This window comes from Drosophila virilis, chromosome 4 (assembly GCF_030788295.1).
Source record: "Drosophila virilis strain 15010-1051.87 chromosome 4, Dvir_AGI_RSII-ME, whole genome shotgun sequence".
NCBI classification, from domain to species: Eukaryota; Metazoa; Arthropoda; class Insecta; order Diptera; family Drosophilidae; genus Drosophila; species Drosophila virilis.
This window is the reverse complement of record NC_091546.1, coordinates 23,090,765-23,115,043: the sequence shown is the minus strand read 5'-3', so window position 1 is coordinate 23,115,043 and position 24,279 is coordinate 23,090,765. Positions and strand designations below refer to the sequence as shown.

The window sequence follows — 24,279 nt, the reverse complement described above, 5'->3', positions numbered from 1 at the left end:
ACTTTATGGCGACTACTTTAAGATTCCAACATAGCTCCAAAGCTCCTTTGGCCAGTTGTGACCATCCTGTCTGGCTTATCTGTCTGTTGTTTCCTATCGTACAACGCGTCCTATACAACATTCGCGCGGCTCTTTTGTCCACGCCCATTTTACTAACCCCTTTACATTGTTTAGTGCTGAATGCTGTCTGGTGTGCGGCCTGGTCAGTTTTGCGCTTGTTTCCCGTCTTGTCTTTATCTAGCGCTGTTTCCTTTTACCCCAACGCAAACATTGGACTTCAGCTCCTGTTGCGACTCCCCCTTACTCAGTCTGCTTCGTGCAGTTCAACGCTGTGTATGCGTGTTATCACCTTTTAAGTGTTGTGTACCACACACCTCAGCACATTTATTTGTATTTGCCTCGCACTAAAATTCTACAATGCAACAAAAAGCAGAAACGAAACAAAAAAAAACAACAAAACTCTAAGTAAATTTCATGGTTACTTAAATGTGTTTTACCTCTGCTTTGCTCACTTACCCCTCACTTAAGCCCCTTCCCCGCAAAACGTTTTCAAAACTTGTAATGTGTTAAACGCACGAAAGAATGGGCAACTGTTGAATGGGGAATATTTACTAGATGGAATGCTGCGAAATGAAAAAAGATTAGGGAAAAGTACAATATAATTGACTAGATAATAAAAATGAATGTTATATGAGAGTAGTCGAGCCTATAATACAGAATATATTAAGTATAGAATATAATATAATAAAAGCGATTTTCAAGGAGAGTAGATTGATATAAAGAACATAAGAAATTTATAAAATAGTACCGAGTCGAGGTTATAGTCGAGTCCTTTGAATGATTTTGGATGTTTCTTTTGATTCCATTTCATTAAATAAATACCTTAAGATTTCTTTATATCTATTATTAAAATAGAAATATAACGATATACCTTTTGACGACGAATAAGGTGCAAGGTAAAAGCATCAAGAACCTCTTGGTGCAACAGGTTTTTCTTTCGAAAGGTCAATAAAGTAGATAGAGTACGACTGCGCGAAAAAATTCTCTTATTCTAAAATAAGGTTTAAAAAATCCGGACCATTTATTATCTTAGCCCTTTAATGTATCGAGTACATTAAAAGTAATTGCGTCGAGCGAATAATATATTTCCTGTGACGTTAGTCCCTCTCTATTTCCATGGACATAATAGCTTAAAAGGTTTTAGGATTTCTATAGAAATGGTTAATTTAAAAGGAAAGGATTTTTGAAAATATAATTGCTGTCAAATATTAATATAAAATAGTATTATTAATTAAATTGAGCTTAATAATTCTTCAGATTAGTTTTTAGCTAGTTCTCAAATAATTTACAATAATCATATAATGGTATTTGTGGTTTTGCATCGCTCAGAGCATCGCAAAGTCGTTTAGAGACCGTCAAGTTGCATTCTCCTCCATTTGTGTTAGCATCGAGTGCTCGTACTTCAACTCAAACTCGTGCTTGTATATTATGTACTTGTTTTTGGTTTGCGTTTTGTTGGGCTGCTGGTTGCTGTGAAACTCTCTGTCTAAGCTACTTGAATCCTTAAGTCTATTGAGTGGCTGCAGCCCCTTTCGCCTGGCAATACCTGTCTCTCCCGTTGGCTTACAACGCGCGTGTGCGGTTTATTTTGCAATTTGGGTTACGTGTTCGGTTGGGCCACGAGCTTAAACATACCAAAAATTTCAAACACACAACAATTCCATATGTTTGAGCCAAGCGACGGGGCCCACGCACGACCTGCTTAATGGTTAAAAGCAAACAGCCAACAGCAAAATGCATTTTGGCCAAAGCCACAAGCACACACACACAAACACACACACATACGCGACTACATTCACACACACATACCCACAGCTGCAGAGTGCGGCATTCCGGGCTCACAAATGCATCATCAACATGCTCACAAAGTGTTGCCCAACTTTTGGGGGAGGCTGTTCAAATAAATATCATATATATATATATATATATATATTGACATGTAACACTTGATAGCTGCTGGGTGTAGGTTCTGGCCCTGTGGCGGGGTCTGTGTGGGCCACATTTGATCGCATTTTAAATGCTTACCAAAAAAATGTATTTGTCAGTCCCGTGGTGGCAAATTTTCTGCCTATTTTGTTTGAAAAAGAGCACAAATTTTGTGTCAGCAACGAAATATGCAAAATAGGTGACGTTCTATATTGCTGGATGAAAGGGAGGCGGAGGGTTGTCGATGGGAGAGGGTATTCGGTTGCATATTTGGTCGTTTGGTCTTTTGACCAATATTCTGTGTTTTTAGGCTGCATTAAAAGCCGTTTTGATATACCGCTTTTGTTTATTATTCAACATTTATTATTTATTATTTGCATTTTCTGCGAAAAGCAGCAATAATATTGTTATTAGCGGGGGTGCAGGGCAAGTCCGAGCAGTGTGTCGTAAATATCTGTTATCACACAGAGAAATATGTCCGTAAATTTTGATGAATGATGTTACTGAGAAAAATGTTTAAATAAATTCTAAGAATTTTTACTTAAGCCTGAAAGGAAGTACAAACATTTAAATCATGCATGGGCAAACATCACAAATATAAATCTTCAAAAACAGCAAAAAGTTATAGAAAATAACCAAAGCGAAATAATTGAGACGAAAAAGCACAACAAGAATATATCCTGCAACCAGGTTAAGGTGAGCATGCGTTATGCTGTAAAATGTTATGTATTTATTAACCGATGATTACGACCAATAAATACTTAGGTGATTTGTAAATATTTAGTAAATATTTGGCATTGAAGACACTTTTGTTTATTGGTGTTTAAAAAAGAAAACTTAAATTTAATTTAAATCTTTAGCCAGGCTAGCTTAAACAGGGTATCCATGCAAGAATTTTCGTCTAAACGTCCAACAGTCCGTCAAAAGTATGCCATTAGGGCAAAGTTTAAAAATTTAGCAACATTTTTATGTTTTGGCCTGTTGCGTTCTTGCAGCAATATAAATTCATATGAATTCATCTAAGAATTTGAATATAGCAAATTCAATTTTTTATATGCATTTATATTTTATCTGCACACAATGGAAAGGAATAGCAAGCAATTTACTTGTCAATTTATAAGAGTTTTGTTGCCAACAAAAATACATAGAAAATGCAAAATATATAACAAGTGCACAACAAAGCCCAATCCCGGTAGAGTGCTGCGGGTTCATGGCAAGCCAGGGAAGCAAGCGGAAGAGCTGCACCCAGAGCCATGACCAACACATAAAATGTCACTTGGAGCTTTTGTGTTGTTGCAGTCGAACACGTGGCACAGGGATTTGAATGTACTGTGCTTTTGACATTTTGCAGCTAACCAAGCGGCAACAGCAATAACAAGAATAACAACAAAAGCAAAAACAACAACTGCAACAACAAACAGCTGCATCAAATCTAAACAACGAATTTCCGGGCTTTTTTTGGGTTAAGCTTGAGGTCCATTGTTGCGTTAAGTGTTTGGTTGAAAATTGTTTAGTTTTTAAGTTTTTGATACCCTGTACACGTGGAAAATGGGCAATGGTATCAGTAGTGCAAAAACTTATGTATAAACAGTCAGCGGGAGACACATAGAGGTACCTATTTATACTCATATTAATTATGGATAAGATTCTCGTTTTTTGCTCAGGTTCTTAAGTATATCTGGGATACATATATTTCTGTTGTGGGAGTTCATTGTTTGATAAAGGGTATCCTCTAGTCCTTACTTATTCTTATTGCGTTCAGTATTAATTCGCTTTTCATGCCTCGTTGTTCTTTGCAGCTCTCAGCAGCAGCAATCCACACGTCGCAGACAGAATCAGTCGGAAAGGATGCAGAATGGACGTGAACGCAATCGTCGCCCCAAATCCGATGGAGTGCAGCATGCGGACAGCAGCATTATGGAGGATGAGGTAAGTGTAACTGCCAGGCTTGTTTATTATGATTGTCATCCGTCGTCGTATCGCCAACGTATCCTCATCACATGTTTACATTTTAAATATGTTTCATACCGAGTCCTACGAGCTACGAGCTGACACATTGTTAACATTGGGACTGGCTTAACTTGTCGCCTTTACTTTGGATTTGTGTCTGCCAATCCGAGACTACGTTGCGACATGTCCATGTCGCATGTCCTTTTCTGTCAACAGCCACGTAATTTGATAGTTTTTCTACTTTGGTCTATATCAACTATACAAATATCTTTTGATTACTCTGTATGTATATATACTTATATATATACTATATATTGGACTGCATTGTGGCTCTGTTGGCAGTTCAGATTTTGTGGCTGCATATTTTGGCTTTGGTTCTAGAGATCTCCTCCCTCCCTCTCTTTCTCTCTCGCTCGACTAGCCAAACATATGTACGTATACATAATGCGATTTGGAACGAAATTAGGTATACGTAACGTTTGCTGGCAGACGCAGAGCAAAATAACAAAAACTAAAACGGCATTTCACAATGCCTTTCAGAAACAACAACAGCTTGAGTTGAAAACAGAGGGAGCACAGGTGAGAGACGGACAGGTATGCATTGATAGATAAGAGGAACAGCTGGGTTGAGCAACTGCAGCCATCTTCAGGTCGACCAGCTCATACAGACCTAAAGTAAAAATATTATTTCCCTATTTTCTTTTTTTGCCAGTTCAGGTCAAGTTGTATAAACAGAAATATTAGCGTAAATGCTCTGATTGAGTTCAAAAGCTGTGGGAATTGTGTTTAATGCTTTGTTTTCTGGCTATGCATCAAATTGCAAATTTTCCAACAACAAAGGCAGATTTGTAGCCAAAAGCTGCATTAGATGCTAGTTGGGTTTGGGCAGAAATGTAAGGAAATGTTGAGCATGGGCTTAGACTCAAAGCATAACTACATATTCGTAAATTTACAGTCCTACACTAAAGCTGCTTAAAACCCCATTGTATGTTAATATTGGCAGTTTCCAGTAAGCTACGACAGCTGAAACCCTATTTAAATATTCAGACTCTTTGGCTTTAATAGTACACATGGTTTCTTTTCAAGCAACAAATCTTCTTCTAATTTTTATTTAACATTTTTCATTAAAAATTCAAATGCGTTATCATTGTAATCTATTTATTGGAACTATTATAGTATGCCAATAATTTGTTTTGGAATTTCCTTTTAAAATCAATTGAAAACCAAAAATACGAGACACAAGTCAAAAAAGGTTTAGGAAACAGAAGTTGTTGCTTTTGTACTCTTGGCCTACACCGAAGTCATCCATCTATTAGCATACATTATATATATCAACTAAATCAAACTCTATTAAGCACTCGTAAGAAAAACCATTATTAATGAATACTTTGTCAAATTTCTCTTTCTCTTTCCCCTTCGTCGCGCTAATTCGTTACGATTGCGAATTGTGTTCGTTCAATAAAATATGTATATGCATATATATATATATACATATATATAATTATAAATGTATATACGTATAGCATTCGCAATTAGTGCAATCCCAGGACCGAATTCCACAACCAGCGAGCGCCAGCAGCGGCAGCAGCCGCACCAAAACCCTTCTGGCCATGCCCTATTTCCAGGCGTTGCTGAGCAACCTGCAGGTGAGCCATCCCTTGGATTGGTTTGGTTTGGTTTCGTTTCGTTCGTTGTCGCCATTTTCGATTTTTAGTTATTTTTTCTACTTGTTGTGTGTGCATACATTCCTTCATTTGAGATTGTTTTTGATTTAAATGCATTCATTTTTCTCGCTTCTTCTTCTTCGTTTGCCATCCTTTTTTTTCACGCGCCCAATTTTGTTCTTTACGTTGAATTCTGGCGCTTGGCGCAGTCCCAAGGCCTGCCCCATATATCGTATTGTAAGTTTGTGATTGTAATTGTTACCCCAGGTAGGCCCTGTACCGAAATGCATGTGTGTAATTAGTTCACTTGGGGTGCGGGCGGTGGCAGGCAGTAGGGGGGTCGTGGGCGTGGGCGTGGGCGTGTGTATGCGATGCAAATTGCCAAAGTTCTGCATATAAATTTACAGCCTGCGCATATTTGTCTTTCGGCCTGATTGGGACTTGGTCTCCACAGGCCCGGCAGCTATTGCAGCAATTTGTCAATGAGCAGACCATACAAATTAAGCTTAAATTTCCTAGAATTTTGCGGTTAGACAATACTTAGTTTCAGTGCAATTTTCTTCTTATATAACATACAGCTTTGACTTGGAAGTGCATTGTTTTGCAGTATTAGAGTAAATAATTGCCACTTCATGTATTTTCCAAGAATATGTTTAAAGTAGTTGCATTGACTTGAACGTTATTTTAATATATAACTCAGTTGAGTTGATATAAGTTAAATGAGGAGTTTTGTGGAACAGAATAAAAATACAGTTTTCGCTTAAAAACAAAAAACCAGGGCAACGCAAATGCCAAGAGTTAAGCCTAATTTAGTGATTAGCTCAAGATTAAAACAAGTAAAGTAGTAATAAGTATTTTTAATAGAACGTCAAACTTCGCGAAGCTATCACAATTGGCAGCCGAGTTACACGAGGCCAGTTTTTATTGGGTTAGTTCTACTCATCGCATAGGGGAGAATTACTTCACAAATTTATTTCGTTCTTTCCGCCTTTTCTTTGTTGTCTTGTTATTTTGTAGGTCTGCATGCGTTCTCATTTCATTTGCTTAGTTAGCACTTCGTTGCATGAATTTAAAACGTTCTCACTTGTCAACTTTGATTTTTCAACACTATTTGATCTTTCTTTTCTACATATACATACGTAACCCGAAACAATCAATTTTTGTTTCGTGCTCGCTTTTTCGGGGGGGTTGATGTACGGGGCGATGCTTATTGTCAAACAAACCCTCATACAAAAAAAACAACACCAAAAAAAAAAAAAAAACAAAAAACAACAACAATGGAAACACAAATACAATTGTAAACCGAATAATATGCAATGTAGGTAAAATATAAAATATTACTGAATACTACAAGCTATGCCTTCCATTCCATTTTATATGCATAAACAACTTCCGTACACACACATACATACACACACACTCTCTCTCATTCTCTCTCTCTCTCTGATAAAGAAAGCGCACAAACAGTTACGCTCCAAAAAAACAAAAACAAAAATTGTTTTGTTTAATAACAGCAATTTTTTTTGTATTTAAATTTTAAATTGGTCAAAGGTTGTGTTTGAGGCGAACTTTTTGCGCGCTTCTCGCCGCCATCGCCAAACTATTTGCTATCAAAGACATTTTCCGCTGACTTTTATTTGCATTTTGTGCATTTTGTTGAAATGAGCAAACAATTGGCATAATGGGCTAGAAAAACAAACAAACTACACGAGCAAAGTGCAAATGCCAAATGCTAAAAGTCCAAGTAAAGCAAAAGCATTGCATGCAGCAAGCAAATGAAAAAAAAAGTTATATATTTATTGCGTAAAGTGCAAAGAGCAAATTAAGCAGAGTATGCAAAAAACATTTTAATTAAATTTAAAAAATATTTCGAATACACATATGAAAATATAATCTTAAATTAGCATGACATTACGTTAACTAATGCTTATTATTGAGTGCATTCAATTGCTGAATAAATGAATGAATTGTTGGCAATTGTATTTGGATGTTGCTTGACTGAAAAGTTTGATTCTGAATACTTAATAGCCTATGATAATTTAAATGACTATCTATAATTGAATATTTAATATGCGAGATGGAAATTTTAAAGATTTATGACTTTTAACTCTATATAATGGAAAGCACTTGATAGTTAATTACAATTTGGGATAGAATAATTTCTGCTAATGTTCATTTAACGCGTCATTAACTTAATACTAAATAAAGATGTTTCTAAAATTAGGTCATTTTGTTCAATTTTCAAACAACTTATACTCAAGTAATTTGAGTTTTTGAAGCCCTCTTTGAATTAAATTTGTGTAAAATAATTCAATTAATGTCTTTTTAGCTCTGACCAATATCATTCATTTCTAATATTTACTTTAGTTCAGATAATCTGCAAATAGGAGTCTTTCAATATATTTTATATTTTTACTTCGTATGCCTTGTGGCCACGGGCTATCAGATATATATATGTTGTTCTCATCAAGTGGTTTGGCTTTTTACAGTCTATAGATGCTTCAATTCATCAATTGTTAAAAATTATTGCTATCAAATACATTTTATTACAATCGCATTCCGTAACTGCAATCAGCGACTGAAACGCCACCAAAGCAATTAAAATGCCATACAATAGAGTTATATATTGCGAATTACAAAATATGCCTCAAAATTTAACCCCGAAAATGGTGTCAGAATAAAAACAGAGCACTTAATTAAATTATAATTTGTATAAATATAATTTGTGCATTATTGTTGGTCAACCGATATGAGCGACAATTAAATTTCATTATATTAATATACACGCACATTCAAAAAAAAAAATATATATATATTTCCTTATTTTACACATTTTTGTGGGCATGACACAACAACAAGCTGCTTTTCATGTAAATCTGTTAGCATTATTAAAGCACACAATATGTGAGCTTCCGCTGAAAAGGACCAAAGTGCAGATAAATGCTATATGACTGTGGTTGACTGTAGCGTTAGTAGAAAGGAAGTTGTTGTTTTCTATTTGGATATATCGAAAAATATGCCTCTATACTGAACTATACTACAAAATTTAAATGAACTTCCTTCCAATAACAAATCTGTTCCTAAGACCAAGTTCAGTTGCCCTCTTTTGATCATTAGTCAATATAAAATGGAATTCAAGTATATCACAGTATTATATTAACTACATTTTGTACCCTCCAAATGATGTACAAGCTGTAAGTTCTAATGAAAAGTTTTTAACGATCTGCAAAGAGAGAATGCTATCATCTAGCTCGAGATTTCTTAGCCATATACCCTTTGATGAAGAATAGACAATTGGAATTTATTGATCCAGTCTAATTTATTGATTTTTTTGACCCTAGAGCAATAAAACAGAATAATCTTAGCGTATGTTAGCTGAAGTATATTTCTAGAATGCATGATAAGAATTCGTATTTTATTCAAATTTACTTTGATATTTGCATGCCATAATTTTAATCAATGCATATAAAATAACTGAAATGTATTAAGTACATATATATGAAATATTTAACTTATTCATTTATGCATTTCAAAAAGTTTTTAATGAGCTGTTCTCGCTGGCATTGAGCGCCAGCAGCAGCAGCAGCAGCAGCAGCAGCGGCAGCAGAGTAGAACTTGCCGCAAGTTCTTGTTGATGTGCTGGCTTGGTAAGTGCCGCGCCCTCAACGTCAAGCATTTCCTCAATGTATATATATATATATATATATATATATGTGTGTGTGTATGTATGTGTAGGGCTCTGTGTGTGTGTGCACAAGCCGACAAACAATTAGCAACAAAATTTTTTTGCCACAAACTTAATTTATTAATTGAAAAGTTTTTGCCGCGCGAGTTCATTGCAATGTTTACCTCTGGTTGCTTCCAATCACGGCGCTGCTCATAAAAGTTATATAAAGCCAAACAAATTTTTGGCATAGAAAATTAGCTTTCAGTCAACGCTGTCGACGGCATCGCACAAAGTTGCCTTTTACACCTGACGCTGGGCCAAATTAATGCTGTGTGTGCGTGTGTTTGTGTGTGTGCGCGCGCGATATAGTGTCGCGGTTTTTGGCTATGAAAATGTACTAAATAAAGCCGCTGAGATTTAAGCAGAGCAGCTGCTCCTCTCCAACTACTTAAACAGACTATAGCCCTGATATTTAGACGAAAATTGCAACGCCAGCAGCCAGCAACTGGCAGCCAGACGATTTGCCATATCCCTATGCCATATGCAGATTAGGCGAAAATAATTTATGATGCACAGCCAAGCGCAGCACAGGGTCCCGAATACCCTAACCCTAACCCTAACCCCTCTCACCCCTAGCCACCCGAACAAATTTAAGAGCTGCCTTTGAATATGGGCTACAGCCCCAACTGCAAAATGCCACACTCATCTGAGCTAGTTACCGTTAAATTGTAAGCCACACCAGAACGCAACAGCCCACCAAAATGGCCACTTAAATAGTTGGCAAAGCGATTTTATCTAATTTCACAATATTTTTGTTGTTGCACATTTTTCGGTTAGATGACAAAAAATATGCGAACCGCAAAAACGATATATATATATATAAATATATATATATATATGCATAAAATATACACACAACGGCTTATGTAGATGGCCATTTTGTATAATGGCCAACAGCTTTTAGCTGTCGGCATTAAAACCCCACACACACACACTCACTTACAGATGTGTGTGTGTGCTTTCATTTTGCGATAGGCCCAATGATAACTGTTTTTTTTTTTTTTTTTTTTTGGAGTCGAACGCTTGCGGCACATTGATTAACTCTTTGCGGCAGCATCGCTCGATTGCTCACAATATTATAACTATTTTGTATTATTATTGCAAATAAAATTTATTTGCATTTTTGCTCGTTGTCATGCACCGTGGTAACAGTGTCGATTTTGTTTGTTTACTTCAAATTTATTTTAAGTTATACTCAAAGTAATTATTTGTTTTTATCTTATATTGTTCTGACAAATTTAATAACAGGCCGAGCGAATTAAAATGATCTCTTTAGTTACAAGGAGAATCTGGAGAATAAAATTTCCATCGAATATTATTCTTGTATCTTACAGATACTTGTGTATCTTGCACATACAGATAAAAATACAATAATAATATAATTAGCGACTGTGAATAAATACTATTTTATCTAACAGCTTATTTTGTATCTTTAAGATATTTTCCTAGCTTACAGATGCGTCGGTACCTTAGGGATATTGTTATAAGATGCAGTGAGTCTTATATTTGACAGCAACCCTTACATATCCTTTAAGCTAAATCGATTAACGATTTTTACCTATTTTTAACAGGTGTACATAATATACAAAATCATCTTTTGTACCACAGTGTATGCATATGTATATGTATTCTAATTTCTGGCCATCTAATGTGCCATATGAAAATGTTTGGCATTTGTTGATTCTTCACAATTAGATATATATTATTTCATTCTATTATAATATAGAGTGAATAATATAAAATCAATGCAAAGCTAGTAAACAGCACTTAAACTACAGATTTAAATTGAGTTTTGGCATTCGCAATGAAAACAATGGTAAAATGAAAATTGCAGAATATATTACCGCTGAAAATAGGCTTTAAAGTGGGAAATTAAATGTAAATATTTTCTTTCTTATATAGATTTATGTTTTATTTAAATTAACAAGAGTTTCTTTCTCTTGATTTCTCTTAACATTTTAATTTTGGGATAGGCTGACATATATAAGTATTTGTTTGAAAACTTCTTCCGTATTGCTCACAACTCTTTGCTATACAAATATATATTAAACGAGATTATTGAAATCTAAAGTATATCAATGGCAGTTTAATATAAGTCTTATTTCTTCAGCTTATAAGCATCCCATCTATTTACGTTAAGGGCCACTAACTTGACTATCGTAAACAGTTGACTGTCTAATTTAACTGCCCTGAGGATGCCTTTAAGTCGCCTCAAAGTGTGCTTCGCCCAGCTTGGAAATTTCAATGCGCTTCCTTAGCTTAGGTAGCTAATTAAATGCTAATGAAATGCCGCTGATATCATTGTGTTTTGAGGCAAGTTAGAAGCTGCTTTCAATGCTCTGTTTTCCAAACATCATAAAGGGTATTTTGGGTGTTTGCTTTCACTTAACTTATTTGCCACTATATTAAAGTTGAATTTCAAAGCGTTCTCAACTTGAAAAAAACTACACTTTCCACAATTTCGTAGCATCATAATTTGTTAGCGAGTTTATATACTTCAAAGATGAGACCAAATATGTGTGTGATACGCTCAACTGTTTCCCTTAATGCTGGGAACAGGGTATTTCACAGTCATGCAATTTTCTCTAGTGTGCTATTTAATGGCATTCAATAATTTGCTGCTTTTATGAGCGCTTGCTCGAGAGCCCTCTAGTCCTATAGCTCTATCTACTGCATAGATGAAGAATGTGTATAATTGTTTATACACATCCAAGCAAATCCTGGTAATTTAATTTTTAATTGCATTGTTGGCCTCACCTGCTGAACGACTGTTGCTCATTAGCAGGCAGTTTGTCTTTGGCTAAATTACTTCATTGATTGGCAATTGGCTCTTCTGGCTTTTATACGAATTATGCAATTGCAGCTGTGAGTCAGGCTAATGCATTTTGGCCATTTTGCATGTAAGCGAACTGCTTACGTTGCGACTGCCAATTAGCCAAGAGCAGCAGCAGGCCATGCAGAACCGAAACCAAGGCAGAGCTGCTCCATCAATGCTCCATTTCGGGCATAGAATTTATTGCTCAGCATTTTGGTCTATTAATTATGCAAGTGGCCCGATGCTGTGTAGGCCCGACATGCCAGACAAATTTATATAACTGGAGACCAAAAATCGTATTTTAGCTAGCCGAGCGCCAAAGCGCGTTAATAAATTTTCACAGACGTCGCTGGCTGAAGCTAAAGCCGGAGCCATATCCTGGTCTGTCCATCCTCCTGCATCCTCTGCAGCTGCTCGCGCTATTCATCAGTCGAGGCGCAAAATGATTTAAAGAAGCGAAATGTTTGCGCAGTTTTGCTGCCCTTTTAATTTTGATTGCAACTATTTATTAATGCTTCGCTCGCAGGATGCTGGCAGGCTCACACAGGACTGCCGCGCCCCCAGGGCGGTGACTCTGAATGTGGCTCTGCGCTCCATTTAAGCTGCATTCAATTTGTAGCATTCTCTGCATTTGTTAAATGCAACATTTGAACTCAAATTAAATTATGTTGAAAGGCATAAAAGAAAATGTTGCACATTTCATGACTTTGTTTTGTGTACCCTGTAAAATATGCAAGTAGGGTATAATATCTTGCTTAAACTTTATGTCGAAGCCAGGAGTCGATATTTCCAACCCAATCGAGGATTCAACAGTTTACACAAAATAAACATTAATTTTTTTAGCCCCTCAGCATGTCGACTTAAACGGGTTTCTTCTCACACAAGATACCTGAAAATAAAATAAAAAATGTCAGTTAACTCATTAAACAGCATCTTCTAGTCGATCATGCACATGTAATTTTTTTTTTCGTTTCGACCTGATTGTTGATTTATCCCTGTTTGGTTACCTGGCTGTCTCTGGCAACGTTTTGGCCACTTTTCAGGCGTGAGAATTTAACGATGTGCGTGCCTCAAAGTGTCTCCCGTTTTGTAAAAAGCCACAAAAAAATATACAACATAAATTTTCATATATTTAAATTTAACTTGTAGACTTTATAAGTTGTTAATGAGTGCGGAAAAATTGCTAAAATGGAAGCAGTCAATTAAAAAAACTAAATATAATTCAGGAAGCGTATTTTTATTATTACAAAGTAATTAATAAAATTCATCAGACCTTCAAAACTAGCAGCAGAAATTTATAATTAAATAATCTTATTTAAAAATTACATAACGTTAATTTGCATACGTATTGAATGGACCTTTCTAGCTTACTGTAGGTTGGTCTGGACATTAAAAACGGATATTATCAATGCATTAGACGACTTGAAAGCATTTTTGATTGTTTGAGAAAGAAAAGATTTGACTCTTAGAGCCCCCCCATTTTAAATTCATTTTGCAATAAGAAATAAGAATAGGAGCAAAAGATTTTGTTCTTCGAATCAAATTCATATTTCAAGGCGTTCTTATTGCCTAATTACATGGATTTCATGTTCATAACATATATTTTATGTTGCTTTTAAGATTGATCTACTAAATGTCATAAATCATATTTTTAGGGGCTTCATTTAGTAATCTGTTAATTTAAATTTAACAAAATTTAAAAAAAAAACCTGTTTACCTTGGCTTAGACATTTCAACATCTATTCATTTGGAATTTAAACGCAGTTTCACATTGCCCCGCTTAAAGTGGACACTCATCTATTGCACAAATCCGCCGTGCGTTTTTTTTTTTTTTTTAACACAAATTTATGAAAGATTGTCAACATAAACTGCTTAAGTTTTAAAGTATAGCTAGCTCCAAAAAAATTAAAAGGAAATGAATAGGCTGGGCCTCTTATTCGCATACTAATTATCGAATTGGCATTAGCTTTCTGGGCCTGGTGCCGAGAGCCCGGCAAAAGTTTCGGTTAACGATTGCAACGGAGAACGGTTGGGGCAATGGGGATGGGAGCTGTAAATGGCTGCCAACAGTTTTGCTTGCTGCCTGCCGACAGCACGTATTGACAGGAGCTCGGCAACAGCAGCAGCAGCAACAACAACAAACACAACAACAACAAACACAACAACAACAACAACAAAAACAAAAACAATGCCAACGATTGCAATTGCGATTGCGGTGACAATAAAAGGCTATGGAGGCGTTGGCGTTAGTGTCGATCTACAAATGACAACGGCGCACACACACAGTCACAGACACAGGCACGCACACACAGATACAGACACGCCTAGCAGCTGCCCATAAAAGCGCAGCAGATGCAACAACAACAACAACAAACAGCGCAGCGTATTTGTCGGTTTCAAGTGCCACTTGGGAAATCATCTTTTCGCTCGATTCCCCTTCTCCAACCCCAACCGAAAACTGCCCCGCGCCGCCCACCCATCACCTCCCGTCTGAGGAACACGTTGCGCATCGACCCGGTCGAGCAACGGGTTGCTGTAAATGAAAACGACCAGCGACGATGAGGTTGACAGTGAGACAATGCTGCCTCACAGCAACAACAGCAGCAACAACTACAAGGTGGTTAGCTTTTGGGGTCGGTGGGCTGAGGTGGTTGTATGTGGGCTTACAAAAGTCAAAAACCAAATGCGTTGCATATGCACTAGAAAATTGTTGGCCAAAAATGCATTTGGTAGTCAAATTTTTGCAGAGGCTGAGTGCAAAGCGGCATTCTGTGAGTGCTTTTCGGGGGCTTGTATATGTGGGTAGGGTGTGTGTGTGTGGGGGGTAGGGGTTTAAACATAAGGGGGGCAGGTGGAGTACGGCTTGAGGTGGGGGCAGCTGTGGCAGTTGAGTTCAATGGCTAATCGGATTTTGCAGTATGTAGTCAGTCAACGTGAAGCAATTGATGAGGGCAATTCAAGGGTGCATGCATGAAGAGCACACACACATGCACACACACATGCACACACTCACGCACACTGATAGCGCACACGTTATGAAAGCGGAAACGGAAACGCGTTGACGGCCGTGCAAATTTACCGTAGCATAGCACAACATGGCGCTCCATTGATGCTGCTAGCTGCCTGCCTGCTGGTTGCCGCTTGCTGCATGCCACATGCTGCATGCGGGCTCAATAGCAATCTCTATTTGTATCCCAACACTTTTAAGCTAACATCTCTCATACGTAAATCCAAACTTTATGCTTATCTTCCCACCCGTCCATATGCAGCTGCTTTGGCCGCTGCAGCGCTTTAAGGACTCGCGCGGACAGCACTTACTGCAGCGTGAGGCTCTCAATTATGGCCTCGATTTGGAGCCCCAACGCTACGAACAGGATGAGCCGGCGCGTGTGCTGCCAAAGACCAAAGAGCTGCACACCGAAGCAGGCCGTATTCTCGCCGTGCCCAGCCAGAATGGACAGCAGCAACTGCATCGACAGCCAGCAGAGGATGTGCCGCCGCATATGCCACACGCGCGCTGGGAAACGGCCACGACAATGACACTGGCCAGCAGCACGGCAACCAATCAAGCGAGCAGCGAGGCAGGCGTGCCAGGCGTGGCCAGCGGTCACTTTGTCTACACCTGGCAGCTGGGCGAGTGGTCCAAGTGTTCGCAGGAATGTGGAGCGGCAGGCAGCGGTTTGCAGGTGAGTTCAAAGTAGGCGGAAATTAGTTGCGGGAGCTATTGAACGGGCCTGGCAGCTAATGAGAATACCATAACAAGTCCAGAGAAGGTGTGTGAAATCAATAGGCAGATGAAGCTTGATTATCCAAGATGCTGAGAATCCATTTAAAAGAGCTAAAAAAATAAACATTAAGAAATTAACTATCACAAATGAATCTGCGCCTATAAACACACACATGCAACAGACAGATATCGGATTTCATTCCCTAAAATATGTATATATTTAAAAAATATGTTTAAGCTTGTCTTGCTTTGTTTCAAGTCCGTTCTCTTTAACGAGATTAATTTGGGCATTAAATCAATACATTAGCATTCCGGTTAACAGATTTCGCAGTCAAAAGAGTTTCGCATAATCAAGGTTTAACCGTATAATTTCATAAGTAACCATTCATTGCGCTTAAGAAAAATAAAAAAAAAATAATTACTTAATATATTCATACACAAAAATTGACCACACTTGCGAAGAAATTGTAATATTTTCATTGAAATATTTCAAAAGGTATTTTTATATTCTTTAAAAAAATTTGTTTTAAAATTGACGCCCAAAACGAATACTTAAAATTTTCTAAATATTCTAAATTTAAAGAAAAGGTTGCAAATGAAAATGTACAAAAAAATCTTATTTTAGCCAATTATTTTTATTATCCACTTAGTCAAAGACTAAGTTTTTCCGGTTGCTAGCTCCTAAATTGATATAGTTTTTATAGAATGCGGACAAATTATATATATTATTTATATAGAAAATGCTACAACGTTTCATCAATAAAGCATGAGTTTGCAGCTAGATAAATTAAATTTTAGCTTTTAAAAGACGCAGAGAAGAGTTGCTGCAAGCGTTAGAACCAGCTGCCCAGGCCACAGCTGCCACTTATATAATAATTAGCCAAATGCATGGCTTTGCCAACTACCAGATTCTGTTCTAGCTGTGTTTCCACACCGAAACCCAAATCCAGCCCATGGTCCGCAGCGTTGTCCACATAAAAATCAAGCAAGAGTTTAAATATTTTAACAGCCAGTGGCTCGACACGGTTGTCCTGGCGCTGCCTCCCATTGTTTTATGTGTGGCATGGACACAAAAAATGTAACAGTAAACTTTGTTTCTTTGCAACTCTGCCCACAGCGTCGCACGCTGAGCTGCCGGCGTGTGGTAGCAGAGAAGAAGACAACGACAACGACGACGACGACGACGACGAGGACAACGATGTCGATGTCAAATGGCACCGATGGCGGCGGCGACATCGTGGAGAATGCGCAATGCCGAGCCCAAGGGCTGGACATGCCCGACACGTTCCAGAGCTGCGGCAACGAGCCGTGTCCACACTGGACCAAGGGCGACTGGACGCTCTGCCAGCAGTCCCGCTGCCACAGACGCAACACGGCCGTGCAACGACGGGAGGTGAGCTGCCGCTACGAGAACGGCAGCGCAGGCATTGCCTGCGATGAGTACGAGAGGCCGACGGCGCGCCAGGAATGCTACAACGAACGCTGCAAGGGCGTCTGGCGCGTGGAGCCCTGGTCCGAGGTGGGTGAGCTGCTCGCCGCCAATCACCATGGCCATGGCTAAAGCTATAACAATAACTATAGCCATGACTCTGGCTCCGGCCGGCTCCATACATTGGGCGCATCATTTATTAATGGCAAATGCAATTCCTCTCTGCTTTGGTATCGTTTCACAGTGCAATGCGCCCTGCGGTCGCCAGGGCATCAAATTCCGCATTCTGCAGTGCGTCTGGTATGGCAGCCGTCGACCCGCTGGCAACGTTTGCAAGCATCAGCCACGCCCAGCGGTTATGAAGGTGTGCAAGAGTCCTCCATGTCAATCCAAAAGTGAGTATATATGTTTATGTCAATCTACTTACAGTTATCCATTTATATCTATCTTTTTATATAAGTACCGAAATACCAAGATTAAATTGATATATATACATATTTATATCTCTATCTTTATCTGAGTCGATCCTAATTAATATCCATTTGTATTTCTTCATTTATTCATCAACGTCTTGAATATAAATCGCAGTGATCACATCGACTGGTTGTCGCGATGCCTCTCGCTATTGCCGCAACGCCAGGGCCATGGGTCTGTGTCGACTGCATCGCTATAAGGAGAAATGCTGCGGTTCCTGTCAGCCCAATCTGGAGGAACTTCAATAGATGTGCTGCGACTACCAAATAGAAGAAATAAATGTCGAAGAAATCAGCAAGCAATTACTATAAGTACAGTTAGGGTAATCCTATATAGCATGGTATAGAAACTCGAACCCATAACTGAAATTTTGAATTCGAATATGACTAACAAGGACGAGTGCAATTTAGTTGATAGTTAAATATGATTGGGAAAATTGTAATGAGAGTAATGCAGATCAATTTGAGGATAAAGCAAATATCGTTTCAATTTTTGTCTACATAAATAAGCAACAGGTACAGATACAGATACAGATAAAGATAAAGATGCAGATGCAGATATGCATTTAAATGTGTGCAGAACAGGAGCAAATATTTACAACTATTCGTAAACTAAGCGCAAATTATGTTTAGATATGCCCAAAAGCAATCCATGCTGGCAAATAAATTGCCAAGATTTATTATATATCGATTATATAATATGCTTATATGTGGGATATATAAATATAAAATTTATAATCGTCTGATTTGGCAGCGAGTAGTTTGTCCCAAAGGCGGCTTTGCTTTAAGCAATTCCAACATTAAATACTAAAAGTATTTGATAAATATTGCAAGTAATACAGAAATCATTCGGATCCAACCGCTAAAGCGTTGGCTACCATTTTTGACTATGCTTCAAGGTGTGCATTAGGCCAACTTAAAAAAGGTTAAGGGCCATATAGGGCGGCGCTACTAGGAACCGTGGAAAGTTAAGCATAAATCACAGTACACTTTAATAGATAAATCGCAATCGATATAAGGTTGAGTATCCATAATGTTAGTGAGCTAAAAAGAAAACCAATTTCATGAAAAATGACATTTCTTTCCACTTAAAGAAAGGAATTAGTCAAACATTTCAGTTTAAGCAAATGCCTACATTAACTGTAAACATAAAACAAAACTAACCCAGCAAAATATTGGAAAAACAAGAAACAACAAACTGCACTGTTACCTAATGTGGACAAACATATTATACAAATACATATACAAACTAGATACATCATGTAAATATTCTAGCAAATACTAAAAGTTAAGATACAGCTGATTATGTTTTGAGATCAATTCGGATTATAAAAACTATGTTAATTGATGTATGGTAAACTTTTGCAAATACCATTTCCTTTGGCGCATTTATAAGCAAAACAAAAACAAAAAACAACAACTGCTATTTCTTATAGCCTATCTGAAATTCAAAAGTCCAGTTATTGTAAATAAACATTTGATTTACACGCATAAACGTTATAAATGAGAATATATATGTGTATTTATATAAATATAAAATACCTACTTGTAATTAGTTTATATTTTGTATTAAACCAACTTGTTTTATATATATATATGTATTAACTAAATGCAAAGATAAAACGTAAATCCGTTAGCTGCTAACTATAGTTTAATATAAAATACCTAAGACATACATTGAGAATCCAACAAATGTTAAAAGCAAAACCATATTAAATCGAATATTTAAATTGTTAAGTAAAGGTTATAAATAAATTACATATACAACAATTTAAAATGCATACCATAACCAATGTTAAACGTACATATACACACTCACTCACACACACACAACACTTACCAATTTACACACACATAACATAGCATTATATAAAAAAATTAAATACAAATAAATAAATTAATTTAAGCAACGGCGAAAATGCATTGTAAAATGTAATACGAAAGCATCTGCTTAAATATTGTAAGAAACTGAAACGAAGTGAAATAACAAAATAAAAATGATGTTTGAAAATCTTGCAAGTTCGTGAAGCACATGAACTTGCCGATATCCTTGCAGATCATGACGAGTCCTGTGCAAAGCCGCATTTTGTATTTAAGATCCAAACGTACCAAGTCCTTTGAAAATCCGCCAGTAAATGCGCGAACAATTGCTGAAAGGACATTAATCACAAAACTATATATAGCTTGGCCACTTCAAGGAGTATCCAGATGTCCTTTGGTCAACAAAAAGTCCATGTTCTCCCAGTTCAGAGCACAAAAAGAAAAGGACGAAAGTCCTTCAAACAACCCTAATATAGGAATATCCTTTTTGGATGTAAATAAGACCAGTGCTTCGCTGTATTTCTAAATATCCTGTCAAATCCTGTATCATATAAATCCTATCGACTACGAGTAAAAACTGCCCAAAGGACATCAAAATCGTCCTTGTAGTTTCCAAGATATGGCTATTTTTCTAAAAAGGACATTCTTTTAACACCCATATCTCGGTCAAATCCTTAAGGATATTAAAAGGATATACATTTTTCACATCGTGGGGAGCAGGACTACCGATTGGCATTCAAGGATTTCCATGATTCGACAAAAAAAAAGTTCTCAATTTCTGTAAGGGGGTTAGTCAGAAAATCGAAAATTTCCATATAAATTTTGCCATTTGAAGGACGATCTGGATGTCCTTTGGGCAGTAGATAGTCCCTGTCCTACCATTTACGAATATGCAACCCGAAGGACGATAGTCCTTCAAACAGCTGAGAAAACAGGACTTTTTTAATAAAATTTATTGACTTTAAATAGGCTATAGCTCGGCTATATCCTTACGTATCCTGACGAGTCCTGTGCCAAATAGATTGTATGGACCATGGCTACAATGTGGCCAAAGGGCATCGAGATCGTCCTTGTAGTTTCGGAGATATTAAGGATTTTGTGTATTATGCCCATTTCCTTAGGCGCCGCGACTGAAAAAATGATCAAGTCCAGGATTCTTAGATGACCCCCCAATATTTGAATGCAGATCGATGCGGCTGGTCTTCACGATCCTAACGCACCATGTCCTTTGAAAATCCGCAAGGATATGGCCAAGTTATACGCTTTCAAAAGTCAGCGTTTCATATGGTCGGCTAAAAATATCGTTGCATACCCGAAAGGGTCGTCGGTTGGCGGTCGTCGGCTGTCGAGAATTCTTAAATTCAGCTGAAATACCAGGCGAACAGAAGTGCCCAGCAAGCAGACGAAAATTTTCGGGAAAATTTTTTATTGCATACCCGTAAGGGGCAAAAATGTTAAATGCAGCTGCTGACTTGCAAAATTCCTAACAGTCGACTGTTACAGCTAACAGTTTAATGCTAATAACATTGCCCCTTAGGGGTATGCAACGGAGTATTTCAGCCATCCAAATAAAATGTATATTTTGAAATGCGTATAACTCGGCCATATCCTTGCGGATTTTCAAAGGACATGGTGCGTTAGGATCGTGAGGACCAGTCGCATCGATCTGCATTCAAATATTGGGGGGTCATCTAAGAATCCTGGACTTGATCATTTTTTCAGTCGCGGCGCCTAAGGAAATGGGCATAATACACAAAATCCTTAATATCTCCGAAACTACAAGGACGATCTCGATGCCCTTTGGCCACATTGTAGCCATGGTCCATACAATCTATTTGGCACAGGACTCGTCAGGATACGTAAGGATATAGCCGAGCTATAGCCTATTTTATGTGCAAAAATTTTGTTAAAAAAGTCCTGTTTTCTCAGCTGCTTGAAGGACTATCGTCCTTCGGGTTGCATACTTAAAAATGGCAGGCCAAGGACTATCTACCGTCCAAAGGACATCCAGATCGTCCTTCAATTGGCAAAGTTTATATGGAAATTTTCGATTTTCTGACTAACCCCCTTACAGAAATTGGGAACTTTTTTTTTGTCGAATCATGGAAATCCTTGAATGCCAATCGGTAGTCCTGATCCCTACGATGTGAAAAATGTATATCCTTTTAATATCCTTAAGGATTTGACCGAGATATGGGTGTTAAAAGAATGTCCTTTTTAGAAAAATAGCCATATCTTGGAAACTACAAGGACGATTTTGATGTCCTTTGGCCAGTTTATAGTCGTAGTCGCTACGATTTATATGATACAGGATTTGACAGGATATCTATAAATACAGCGAAGCACTGGTTTGATTTACTTCCAAAAAGGATATTCCTATATTTGGGTTGTTTGAAGGACTTTCGTCCTTCTCTTTATGTGCTCTGAGCTGGAAGGACAAGGACGTTTTGCTGACCAAAGGACATTAGGGCAGTACTTGAAATACGTTAATATGATCAATTTTGTGATTAGTGTCCTTTGTAAAATATTAGCCATAGATCGGCGATTTATAATGGACAATAAGTGCTGAAAGGAAAAACATACATGAGTGTATGTATCCATGGTATAAAATAACTAAGGACATGTGGATCATCTAGAATTGGGCTTTTGTTGCACACTTAGTTTCTTACAAATACTCAATTTAAGAGCGCGGTTTACAAAATTGGAAATCAACATCATTATTTAGCAAGTACAATTCTACTATATTTCTACTATGGAGTTCAGTACAATGTCTATCCTACCTACAGTTGCTATCAATATAGTTTTATTTACATCTGCTTAACTAATTTTATTCAGGAGTTTGGGCAAAGCCCTTAGAAGTATCAATGAGTGCAAGGCATTTCGTGTAAACTCATAGGCCAGAAACAGAAAGCGTCCATGCTGCTTGGGTGTACAGAGGCGCAGGATATAGTTCAGGAGCTCCAGGATGCCGATCCCCAGAAACCGATGCGAATATTTGGACTCGAACGTTCTTCTGCGTGCGAAAGTAAATGCAACTTTAGTGGAATATGCTACAAACACTTAGAGCTAATAGACATACAGCTGCACCAAGGGTAATGAGAGTGCCACGCCCATTAGATTGCCCAAATCTCGAGCCAGCAGAAAGATGGGACTGCTCTCATGTCGCATATAGGTAGGTTCCGGGCACCACTTAAAAGACTAAAAGAATGCGATTATTACAAAGTGGTTAAGCTGAGATAATTTAATAGACCCACCTGCCGCACTGACCAGTGTGGATCGATTCCCAGTTGCAGCTTGATAAAATAAACTGAGATGGCCATGCAGCCAAACAGAAGCACCAGCAGCACAGCCCATCCACGTCGCTGGGCGTACAGTTGGTCCAGATGCCGTTGAAAACTGGCCAGAAGACTGACCGCAATATAAGTGGACAACAGGCACTGATGCAGATACTCCGTGGCCAGATAGAGGCGACTCAGCCACATGCAGAGCGTGCAGCATCCAATCAAGAGATGCACGAGTGGTCCCCAGTTGGCGGATCGGTCCTTAAGCGGCAAATGAACACTCACAACCATAAGCAAAGCCGTCCAGGTCATGGTGTGAGCGCAGGGCATCCCGCCGCTTGTCTCACAGCTCAGATCGTGACTTTGCAAGGCGACACGCGGCCTAATACCATGCACATTGGCGTAGAGTTCGCGTAGCCGCCAGAGCGGTCGCCACTCGGGGTATATCCTGTAGGTGCAGAACTGTTAAGATGTGTGCTCACAACTAATTGAAGCTGTCATACCTACCATTTCTCGAAGGAGCTCACCGCGCTGACCAGACTCAGCGCATAGACCAGATGTGTAAGCAAATCCTGTCCACAGATGCCCAACAAAGGTATAAGCACATTAAACAGATTGCCCGGCTCCAGATAAATGCTGACGAAGCGAAACAATGGCTCCGCAAGACTAAGGCTGCAAGAAATTGCCATTAGATTTATGTTTAAGAAGTTTAGAACTTTGATTTACCGATCCTGCACCCACTCGTTAATGTGCAGCTCCGCGTTCAGCAGATAGTGGTAATAGTCCACCGCTAGGCGAAGCACGTCCAACTCCATTTAAAAGATTATTGTTTTTTAATTAAATTCAGTTAAGGATGTGTTTTTACAAAGCGCATCCTTTTCTGTTTTTGGCGTAAAGCGGAAAACATAAAACAGCTGAAGCTGGCGCATGCGCTTTATTCTCCTACAGTGCGACCTGAAATATTAGTCATACCTTTGGTTGCACTGCTTGCTAAACTGCTTGTGTATGCACTTACATTCGAAGTTTAAATAAACTAGTCGATTTTAAACAGTTCAAACGGCAATGTTTAGTCCTTACTAAAGTGAAGATAGGATAAGAATTTAAAACAACTTTGTATTTGGGCGACGTAAACATACCTGGATGGAACAGTTCCTTACAAACGCGTAGCGAAATCATGCTGAGAAGTCATCCGCTTAGGGTAATACGGGAGTGCCTCTTAAATAGAAACAAACGTTAATAAGAAAAGAACAAGCCATATTAAATTTAATAATTACTTACTTGTGCTGCTCCCAATCATAGTTAGATATAACTTTGTACAGGTTTAAGTGGTATAATTGCTTATGAAAATGAGCATTTCTTCCATATACAATTCCGGTTCAATCAGTTCAGATTTGCAAAAAGGTATA

General features: G+C 38.1%; 2 protein-coding genes across 8 annotated transcripts in view; one reads left to right on the top strand and one right to left on the bottom strand.

Annotated features, from left to right (window-relative positions):
- nolo (no long nerve cord) overlaps positions 1-19,835 on the top strand; it is an 86,330-nt gene extending 66,495 nt beyond the window's left edge. For 3 of the 5 annotated variants that reach the window (XM_002051031.4, XM_070209390.1, XM_015172625.3), the window contains 6 exons: positions 3,786-3,915; positions 5,460-5,582; positions 15,412-15,828; positions 16,987-17,388; positions 17,543-17,693; positions 17,887-19,835. In XM_002051031.4, the coding sequence (XP_002051067.2) occupies positions 3,786-3,915; positions 5,460-5,582; positions 15,412-15,828; positions 16,987-17,388; positions 17,543-17,693; positions 17,887-18,020 (1,357 nt within the window). In that variant the 3' untranslated portion in view covers positions 18,021-19,835. The remainder of the gene's footprint in view (positions 1-3,785; positions 3,916-5,459; positions 5,583-15,411; positions 15,829-16,986; positions 17,389-17,542; positions 17,694-17,886) is intronic. The other 2 variants (XM_032437681.2, XM_070209391.1) reach the window with 2 other exon arrangements.
- Positions 19,836-22,211: 2,376 nt separating this feature from the next.
- On the bottom strand, positions 22,212-24,274 carry G6P (Glucose-6-Phosphatase). Of its 3 annotated transcripts, none has more exons than XM_015172622.3 (8): positions 24,152-24,274; positions 24,010-24,088; positions 23,889-23,949; positions 23,600-23,827; positions 23,381-23,545; positions 22,847-23,321; positions 22,672-22,790; positions 22,212-22,602 (listed from the first exon to the last, which is right to left on the bottom strand). In XM_015172622.3, exons 4-8 carry the CDS (start codon positions 23,686-23,688, stop codon positions 22,410-22,412), a joined length of 1,041 nt encoding a protein of 346 aa, XP_015028108.1. In that variant the 5' UTR covers positions 23,689-23,827; positions 23,889-23,949; positions 24,010-24,088; positions 24,152-24,274; the 3' UTR covers positions 22,212-22,409. The 3 variants fall into 3 exon arrangements, with proteins under 3 accessions (XP_015028108.1, XP_032293434.1, XP_002051068.1); XM_032437543.2 differs by having other exon boundaries at positions 22,215-22,605; positions 23,377-23,545; XM_002051032.4 differs by having other exon boundaries at positions 22,216-22,605.
- Positions 24,275-24,279: the final 5 nt, after the last annotated feature.